Source organism: Heptranchias perlo, chromosome 9 (genome assembly GCF_035084215.1).
Source record: "Heptranchias perlo isolate sHepPer1 chromosome 9, sHepPer1.hap1, whole genome shotgun sequence".
NCBI classification, from domain to species: Eukaryota; Metazoa; Chordata; class Chondrichthyes; order Hexanchiformes; family Hexanchidae; genus Heptranchias; species Heptranchias perlo.
Window position 1 is genome coordinate 72157778 of NC_090333.1, and position 11048 is coordinate 72168825.

An 11048-nucleotide genomic window follows, 5' to 3' on the forward strand; every position below is an offset into this window, starting at 1 on the left:
AATATAAATCTTTCCGAAGGAGTGGCTGACAGAGTTTGGATCAATGTTTGTTTGACTACAGCACCATTTTGTGTTACTAGTCCATCTTCCATCCCTTTGATATTCCTCACTGCTGCTTCTTCCATGTCTCCAATATCCACATTCCCTACATCCCTTCTGCATTGCATATTCTAAGATGCCCCTTCATTTTGGTCTGCTCAACATCCATTGAATATGTGGCCTGGTCACCCACGCTGCTCCCTACCCTTCTCTCTCACTGTCTCATCTGTCTGCTGTGTACATTTTTGACTTGCAATAAGGAAGCAGGAAGGTCCTCCTCCTACAGTAATTCTTGAAAGAGTGAAAGATAATGACAGCAGCAGAGAAAAGAGAGGAGGCAGTGGATGTTGAAAACAGAAATGATGTCAAAAGTCCATCACCGCATCCTTCAAGAACATTAAGTCCATCGCTATAAAAGAGGCTAAACTTAGAGGTTCTCTACAGGGAAAATCTTCCAGTTGCTAGTTCTCCTCCCATTTAATTGAATTTTGGATAGGAGTCAGGTTTCTGTCAATTTGAATCTATATTAATATTTGGTCTACATTTATTTAGCCATACGTTCATGCAATATTGAAATCTACCAATATAGCCAGTTATAATTAGGGTGACGATCCCAAATCCACAATGGATTTTCTTCCATGGCCAGGAATTAGATCTACTTAAAACAAGCTTAAAAAAAACCACACAATCTGTGAAGCAATATTTTTTTCAAATTATATTACGTTTATAATATCATGCATTTTGGAATGTTTCTCCCCTGTTATATATTTTCCTTCACTGAATTACACGGCACACGTTTGTAAATTTCCATGCTCGTTGACAAATATATGTATTAAATTCAGTACAAACCAAACCACATGCTCATTAGTATGTCAATTAAATCAGAACCTTTCAATAAATACCCATGATGCTTCACTGCCAAACTGAGGCTCATGTGAAAATTTTATATGAATAAAAAATCATGGAGGGCAAGAGAAAAGGCACAGGAGATAGAAGTGATTGCTATATATATATTTTATTCCAAAGAACACTGAAAAGGTTATGTAACCTGTCACGTTACAAAGTATTGTAAATAAATCCTTGTCAATTATATTAGAAATGAGTGCATTGAATTGGTGATATGAGCTGCATATGTGACCAAAACATGAATTTTGAGATAGATAAACAAAAGGAGAGAAATATTTAAAAATAACAATTTACATCTTGTTTATTTACTGTTTTCAGACACAATTGCTTGCTGGATTTTAGAAAGAATGTTCACTAGAGGTAATTGCTTAGTGTAACCTCACAGGGTCACCTTCAAGATGTAGCGGCACATCAGCCACAATATATCAGCTGATGCCCAGTATTTCCCTCAAGGTGACCTTCAGCTGACTCAGTGAAGGTCTGAATGATGACACATGAGCAAAGTACGGAGAAGTCTGTGCATGACATCGAATAGACTCACGATAACAGCACTTCAAGGTATTGCGGTATAACTGAACCTTACTTGCACAGTCTCCACAAGTTCATCTAGGCTCTGACATACAGGGCAATACTTTCTCTTCCACATGCTCTGGCACTGTGGTAGGAGAATGGGGACAATATAGTAAGCTTTCATCTCTTGATAGGTCATAAGACATTAATACTTATTGACAGCCCTCAGGTATCTTGAGCAACTTCAGAAATGTTGCTGACTTTTTTTTTAATATTTCAGCTGCATCAATTGCCTTTAATTGTATTTTCCTTTTTCTGTTTAAAGATAAATTTTTTGTAAAGCCAATTTGACAATTTAGGCCTCAGTAGCATGCCTTCAATAGCTTCCACTTTCCACTCTTTATCACCTATACAGAATGGGGGGAAATACCATTTGCACTGAGGGTACAGTAACTGAGTGGTTATGGTACTGGGCTAGTAACGATTTGAACTCAGGTTCAAATGGTTACTAGTCCAACTAAGGTTGTGAGTTCAAATCCCAACATTGTAAGTAATGAAACTGAATTTACTAAATCTGGTCATCTGTGTGCTCATGCCAAAAAATAACCATGAAAATTATTAGAATGTCATAAAAATCGAACTAGTTCACTAATGTCTTTCAGGAAAGGGAACCTGCCACCCCTCCATGTGACTCCAGTCCAACACTGTGTGATTGACCCTTAATGCCCTCAGGACAATTAGGGATAGGCAATAAATACTGCCTTGCCATTGTCGCCCACATCCCAAGAACAAAGAAAAAGTTAAGTCTCAGGAGTTAGAATCATAGAATCATAGAAAGGTTACAGCATGGAAGGAGGCCATTCAGCCCATTGAGTCCGTGCCGGCTCTATGCAAGAGCAATCCAGCTAGTCCCACTCCCCCGCCCTATCCCCGTAGCCCTGCAAATTTTTTCCTTTCAAGTACTTATCCAGTTCCCTTTTGTAGCCCATAATTGAATCTACCTCCACCACCCCCTCGGGCAGTGCATTCCAGATCCTAACCACTCGCTGTCTAAAAAAGATTTTCCTCATTTCACCTTTGGTTCTTTTGCCAATCACCTTAAATCTAAGTTTGTTTCTTAAATGATTACAACTGACTTCTGATCACATAGCATTTTCCAAAACATTTGTGTTGTTGTGCTGGATGATTTGCCAAAGAATGCTTGGCGGAGTTTTCCTCACACCAAAAGTCTACCCAAAGTGTTATTCCATCTGTGACATGGAAGATTCACCTTTAAATCTGTTCCACAAATAGACATACTACTTCCCTCGAGACCTTAATAAGCACCCCTCAGACAAGCATGGGAACTACTATTGGCCATGTTAGCGTACGAACGCTTCACAAGCTCCTATCTAATTCCTCTCTCCATTAATGTAGCAAAGGCATTAACCCATTTATTTTAATTGGGTTAGCACCTCTTAAGACAGAGAGGAATTTGATTAAAGGCAATAAGCGTTAGTACGATCACATCGTCAACTGTAATTTCTATTGAAAACCTACATACAAAAAGTGCGTCACTCTCTCAAATGCCAATCGTATTAAACCATCAGAGTGATTCAAGAAAAGATTCCTCATGCCTTCAGTGTAAAAATTCTGCATAAACAATCCCTGATGAGATCCTATGTAGCTTCTTTCACAGCCCAATAGAAATATAGTTCCTTAAGAAATCATATAAACCAATCTCCATAGAGATCTCACAAAACATCCCCCATAAACATCCTATAAAATCCTACTCAGATCCCGTAACATTCCAAGAGACCATATTAAGCCCTGTGCTGCGTGGAACTAATAAAGCTCCTGTAGGGAATCTGCCCAAGCCCATCTCAAAAGAGATTGTCTCAAAGCAATCTGTATCAAAATCTTTGTTCTCCTTATATAAAGGTCTATTAAAGCCTCAACTAATATACAGAGCTCCTGAACTCTTTTCAATGTCCTCTGAACCCCTTCCTAAACACTCCTCCTAATATCATGTTAACTGATATCACACATTACTCCAATTAGTGAACTAAAGAAAGATCTCAAAGAAGATATTAAATTGCAGGCCAGAGCATTCTGGTTATAATTATTGGACATTAAATTGTCATTCTAATCCCCACACTGAATGACTCTATAATAAGAGATAAAATAAACTTCATATTTTAGCAACAAATAATCTTCATATTCCACAGTTCTCACGCTGAATTATTACACAATACATGAATGAATCCCTATATTCCAGCTCACACTCTAATAGAAGGGGAAAATATAATGAAATGAATCGGTGTAATGGAAAATTCGATAGCGAGGTTGGGAGAAAGCTGTGCAGTATAACATTAATAGTGTTTTATATTTTCTTGGGACTCCGTAGCAGAATGTCTGAAGCTACTTCATGAGGAGAAAGGGGGCACTAAACAAGAGGGGGATTAAGGGAAGGGAGGCAAAAGTACAATATGAGCATTTAAGCAAGAGGAGGAGACAGGGTTGATGAGGTAATGAATTGAATCAATAGCACCAGATGTAGTGCAGGTGGGGATCAATGAAAATCATATAGAGAAAGTCACAAGAACTGAATATAAATGTTTATAAGGAGTAAATTTCAAGAACAGCCAGGATTCTCACTTCTGATCACATCCAGTTGAAGTGCATACAACAGTTTGAGGATAAAATTGAGCTTGTTTGCGATGTCTCTCATGGTAAATAGTCTGCTGACAATCATTGTCTAGGCTCAAGAGTGGGCACTTGGATGATGCACTTATGAAGTTGTACCCCAGCATGAGTTAGCCCCTTCAGGCCAGGAGGTGAACATAGGAGAGAAAATTAAAATAAATATAATTTCCTACAATGCTGGAATATTTGGATTCAGGCGATCATTCAATGGGTGGAATTTAAGTTGTAATAAAGAAAAACAAAACAACAGAGGTGCAAGATTATAGAAAAGCACATTTTGGGCCAATGAGAAGAACTCTAAGGAGGATTCATTGGGAGGCAAACTAAATATAAATCAAAAAGGATTTTAAGGCAACTTGGAATTAGATAGAAAAAGAAGGTACATCCTAGAAAAAAATAAAACCAATGAAGATCACAGTGGTCGAATTAGGAATCCCAGACTATCCTATATGATTAACAAGAAATCAGGCAAATATAAAGAAAATTGGCAGTGAAAATGATAATGGACAAGAGGGCAACAGAAAATGACATGGTAGACAGCAGCAAGAGCGATCCAAATACATGTTTACCTATTTAAACAGACAGAATTAAGGAACCGATTAATTATTTGTAGAATCAGTTGAGTTGAAAGACTATGGGGGAATAAAGAAAATTGTGTGTGATAAATAAACTCTTCACAAATGAAGACTATGGCCAAATCACAGATTCAGACAAGTTGCCATGGAAGCCTACAACACATGCAAATGTAAGTAGCATGTAATACGTTCACACAAAAGGTTGGTAGTCTATTAGCAAATGTAGAAAGTGAAACGTATTTGGGCGTAATTATTCACCAAAAAGTTACGGTCAATTGGGTGATGGGATGGCACTCGGATAGGGAGTGATTTGAAGTTTAAATATTTAACTTTTTTTTAAGGTGAGTTTGCACTGATCAAAGTGAGGATGGACCATTTGATTAACTTTTGACACTCTGTATTAGAGGCAAGTGCTCCAAATTCAGGTTTCACTTTCTTTTACTCTGCTCTAATACACATCTTAAGCTGAACCTCAGAAAAGCATGGACTGCACCCGCTTGAATTTTTCCACTTTCTATACCAGCCATTCTTTTGGTTGGAGTGAGCCACTAATATATGCCAAATTATACCCCAAGGAACAAAGCTGAGGCTGTCCAAACCCATAGAACCATAGGGGTTTACAGCATATAAGAAGGCCATGTGGTCCATCATGTTGCCAGCTCTTTACAGTAGCAATCCAAAACTAATCCCACTACCCTACTCCTTTGCCCCTTCCAGTGGAGACTTTCACTCCATTAGTTGAGAGAACAGTGTACTACCCCATTACATAACTTAGTTATCTACACCATTGATAACTTGCAGGCCACATTTATAATATTGTGGGCATCCTACCTTCAAAAAGCACATTGTTGCATTGTCAAGAGTTCAAAGAAAAGTAGCAAAGATGACTGCAGGATTTAGCGCTCTAAGTTATGATGGAACACTTATAATGGCTAAACTCATTGAAAAGGCAAATTTACATTCCATTCTGGGACTGGGACCAACACATTTAAAAATTGGTCTTCAATTGGCTAAAAACCAGGGCTAAACACTTTAGAAGCACATTTCTCTAGAAAGCAACTACAGAAATGAGTGCCAAAGCCTTCAATTTTGAGGTAGTTACACCATTTCGGTAAGCAAGGAAAAACTTCTGACATTTTTTGGAATCAACATGAGGTGCTCTGAACATTTCCAATGAAATAACATTGTCAGTAACCCCAAGGGTGCTGGATGCACCAATTGGTTGTCCAAGTGTTAACTTTGATTATGACCATAAACTACAACAACAGCAACTTGCATGTAAAAAGCACCTTAATATAGAAAAACTTTACCAAGTGTGTCACAGAGGCATAATCAAAAAAAAAATACAAGTGTGACTCGAGATCCAGAAAATTGTTCTTGGCTCATAGAATAGCAGATATATGGAATTTATAGACTTCCAACAAAAGCAGTCAATACTATCTTGATTGATTCCTTTCAAAGAGTGCTGGATAGATGTTTGATTAAGAATGAGTTTGAAGGTTAAAAGGACAGGTATTGACACAGATGATCCAGTACTCTGGAATATAATGGCTGCTGTGCCTTTGGGACAATGGTTGAATTCCAGAGGTTCATTTCCAGTCAGAATTAAATAATGCAGAAAAATGTCAAACTGATATCCTTGATTCTTGCAAAATTATTGTGGAGGTTTCAGGTAAAAAGTGCACACAGAGCTTTATCTTCTGAAAAGTTTAACCTGTGGTTAATCACTTCCATCACAAGAGTAAATAAAAATAGTACACCTTGGATCAAATTACAAATGTTTTGTAGAAGAAACACGCTTGAAAGGCTTTCCCATTGCATATTTTGTTGTGCTCTTATGTTCTTATAAAATAGCTTCCATACCCCAGCTCTCCCCTGAATTTATTGCACATAAAATAAACTTCATATTGAATAGACAACTTTTCCTGATGGGTCCTCCTGTGAGGTTCTGTTTGTACTGGTAATCTCATGGTCACTGTATGTCGTGGGTGGAGCATTAAACTGACGTCTCATTGTTTCCTAGTTTTTGAGCTTGTTTAAAGGGGTCTGGATACAGATTATCCCATAAAAACCCATATATATATATACACTTAGCCTATTAGGGGGCAAAAATTTAACAGGAATGAATTACTGCTATACTCAATTGAGGGATTGAATTGGTTTACACAAAATAATGGATGGCTGTGAAAGATGCAGTGAGTTAGGAGCTGTAATCTTGTTGAGGGGTTCAGGTTTCCATGACCTTTATTTAAATTGTGCATACCCCTCCTTTCACCCTACCATTAGTGACAATGCCTTCAGTCGCCTAGGCCCTACACTCTGAGATTCCCTCCCTAAACCCCTTTGCCTCTCCACCTCTCTTTTAAGACCTACTTTAAAACCCATTTCTTTTGACCAAGCTTTTAGCTGCCCCACCTAATATCTCCTTCTTTGGTGATGAGTCTACTTTTTTTGATTATGCCTCTGTGAAGTGCCTTGGGAAGTTTTTCTTTACATTAAAGGCACTCTATGAATGCAAGTTGTTGTTGCTGAGTTGCTCTCTGGTAGTTTGGGATCTAGAGCACATTGTAAATCTCCAATTTGTGTCCTTCGGGAGAGGCCAGGTTATCAAAGCCAGAAAAACCAGCAGGAAGTAACACTTTGAAGTGTGACATTTGAAATGAAATGCCTCTAGGTGTGATGGACAAATACTACACACAAAACTTCAGATCAATAGACAAATAAAATAATTAGATACCTGGAATTTGAATTATAAACTGGTATCTAACTGAGGAGTTCAGAAGTTTCTATATGTTAGAATGATAATAGGCACTTGAGACTAATTAAATTATAGGCTTGAATCTAATCAAGTAGTTCGGATGGACTATTAGGCCAGAAATTGCAAGATTCCACTGATTGGTGTAGGACACAGAACTAGGGCTACAATGTTATAGTCTTAACTGCAACCTGTGCTCACATCTAGTGTCACTCGCACCTGTACTCACGTCTATTGAGACTACAACCTGTGCTCACATCTGGTCTCACCTGCAAGCTGTGCTCACGTCTAGTTTACCTGAGGAAGGAGGAAGTCTCCGAAAGCTTGTGAATTTAAAATAAAATTGCTGGACTATAACTTGGTGTTGTAAAATTGTTTACAATTGTCAACCCCAGTCCATCACCGGCATCTCCACATCACGTCTAGTAAGACTGCAACCTGTGCTCAAGTCTAGTGACGCTCACATCTGTGCTCACGTCGAGTGAGGCTGCAACCTGTGCTCACGTCTAGTGACGCTCGCATCTGTGCTCACGTCGAGTGAGGCTGCAACCTGTGCTCACGTCGAGTGAGGCTGCAACCTGTGCTCACGTCTAGTGATGCTCGCATCTGTGCTCACGTCTAGTGACGCTCGCATCTGTGCTCACGTCGAGTGAGGCTGCAACCTGTGCTCACGTCGAGTGAGGCTGCAACCTGTGCTCACGTCTAGTGACACTCGCATCTGTGCTCACGTCGTGTGAGGCTGCAGCCTGTGCTCACGTCGAGTGAGGCTGCAACCTGTGCTCACGTCGAGTGAGGCTGCAGCCTGTGCTCACGTCTAGTGACGCTCGCATCTGTGCTCACGGCGAGTGAGGCTGCAACCTGTGCTCACATCGAGTGAGGCTGCAGCCTGTGCTCACGTCTAGTGACGCTCGCATCTGTGCTCACGTCGAGTGAGGCTGCAACCTGTGCTCACGTCTAGTGACACTCGCATCTGTGCTCACGTCGATTGAGGCTGCAACCTGTGCTCACGTCTAGTGACACTCGCATCTGTGCTCACGTCGAGTGAGGCTGCATGTCTGCTACAGAGACTTGCAATTTCTGCCCTATAATCTCTATAAAAATGGAAGTCTTGTGCATTTTGAATATCATACTTCAAAATTATAATAAAGAGAAAGAAAAGCACTAATTTCATGCTGTTTTTTTCTGACCTGGAGTCAAAAAACTACATGCCACTGCCAATCTGTAAGATTCTTTAACCAACAATTAACCTCTTATTCACAGCAGGATTTACAGTAATTAAATCGTGGTCTTAAGGGGAATGATCAAATTAAACACAGCTGCACCTTCGTTAGGATGATACATGGTATAATCCTCCTGTCATTATAAATAATATGTTATCTGATTTACTATGAGCAATGCCATGGGAGATCTACTAGTACTTGTATTAATCGCCAATAATCATATAACTCAATTTCCATCATTTATTAAGCATTTATCTGGAGAAGTAATCATGTCTATAGCGTGAAAAAGTAATTTGTATCAAAAATTTCTATTTGTTGTTTTGGAGTATCGTTGCTTAAGAGTACTTAACTTTAAGGTCTGTTACTTGCATCAAGTAAAATCTTGCATTATATAATACATTTTGCATTACATGGAGTAACGCATCATTACAGAACATATCTTACAATTCACTGTGAGCAACAACACAAGAGACTGGCTAGTGTACAGATCACAGGGCTATCTGGGAATGAGTTACAATCTAATCTAATGGAGGGGATCGGGTGGTTTAGGTGTAGTGTACAACGGTCACCAGGAACAAGCTCCCAGCTGTAATCCAGATTGAGGTTTAAGGTAATTGATCCCTGGCATTGAGCTACAGGCTGGAATCCAATTGACAGGTTCAGATGGCTTATGTATAGCATAGTGGATACCTGGCAGTGAGATACAGGCTGGCATCTAATGGAGGCTTTCAGATTCTGCAAACTGTAAGAACGAAGCTCAATTTAAGATTGACACCTGCATCCCGGGTTTAGGTTCCTGCCTCGAATCACCTCAAGGTGTTTATGACTCCTTAAATTGTAAACCCTGTGAATGCTGTGAGTGGCCTCAATCAGTTCCAGGTGTGCTTTTTGTACCAACCAGAGCTGTCAGTGCCTGCACTGATGGGCCGTGCTCTTGGAACTATTTGTGTATGATGATATTTGCATGGAAGAAATGGTGATTATAATATCCCTGTTGCAAACTTATTGAGATAATTTGCAATTTAATACTGGGAAGTAATAGGTCCAATAAGGCTGTGTGAAATGATAATTTCTGCCATTGTCAATTATACTTTCCAACTACAAAGCAGCTGCTCGCACATTCCTGCGTCTGCTGCAGATACTGAACATCGGTGTTCCCATTTCAGTGACTACAAATCTATGATACAAAGGAAGATTTTTTCACTTTACTGCTGCTGGTACAGTACGAAAGTTGGAACTGAGGCAGCAGTGTGTGTGTGTGTCATTAACCAGCAAGCGTTTGGCGGCGCAGGGACTGCAGATCCCAATCCCCTCATCAGGGGGAGATGTGGGCACACGGACCAGGCGCTGGAACCGGATAATCCCAACACACGGATACACCGACTCTTAAAGGGACACATACACGCCACTTAAAGTAACCTGCATCATTGAATGTTTCATTGGATACGGAACGATGGCTCCTTAAAAGGAATTTACACACATGCTCAGCACACGTCACTTAAAGTATCCTGCATCGTTAAATGGTTCATTGGATATGGAACGGTGGTTCTTTAAAAGGAACTTACAAACATACTGCTCTTAAAGGGGCACACGGGGTGATTTTTAAAGGGAAAGCGGTTCCGCAATATACTGGTTGGAAACAGGTATAAACCTCTGGGGCAGCTTGTGTGCCAGGGCCCCCTTACCTATAGATTTTGTATCTGGTAGTAAATCCCTGACGGTATCTATCCAGGAAATTGGAATAATCCCGGGCCCGGTGGAAGGGCCCTTTGTCCGAGAGTAGCCAATCGAGAGGGCTGGTGGCATGTTGGTGTTGGTGATGAGAGGAAAGCACCAATAGAGCCCAGCAATGGAGAGTAAGAGCCAGTCGGTCCCATAGGAACAGCAAAGAGACGAGATCAACAAGCCGCCAGTTCATCCTTCCATCTGGGACTCTTCCTCTTCATTCTCCTCGCACTCCCTCAAGACCTGTTCCATAAAAAAAAAACAAGACATTAAAAACAAGGACATCTTCATGAAAAATATAAACCATTGCCCTTTCTGGTCATCAGCTGCGTAGTGCTGAATGAATTTACCATGCGGAGATAACTGAAATGGGATTATTCACAAAGGGCTACATGACCTACCCAAAACTCCCAATAACAGCCAGACATGCCGGTGTACAAACACACACAGCAACAAGGGTACATTCAAACCAGACACACAGGCACAGCAACAAGGGTATATTCAAACACAGCCAGACACACACACGGAAACAAGGGTATATTCAAACACAGCCAGACACACACACACAGAAACAAGGGTATATTCAAACACAGCCAGACACACACACAGAAACAAGGGTGTATTCCAACACAG

At 40.2% G+C, this 11048-nt stretch overlaps 1 protein-coding gene across 1 annotated transcript in view; it reads right to left on the reverse strand.

Annotated features, from left to right (window-relative positions):
- The window catches only part of LOC137325067 (BMP/retinoic acid-inducible neural-specific protein 3-like), a 176623-nt gene extending 166015 nt beyond the window's left edge, over positions 1-10608 (reverse strand). The window contains exon 1 of the mRNA XM_067989762.1: positions 10376-10608. Coding sequence (XP_067845863.1) covers positions 10376-10608 — 233 coding nt within the window. The remainder of the gene's footprint in view (positions 1-10375) is intronic.
- Positions 10609-11048: the final 440 nt, after the last annotated feature.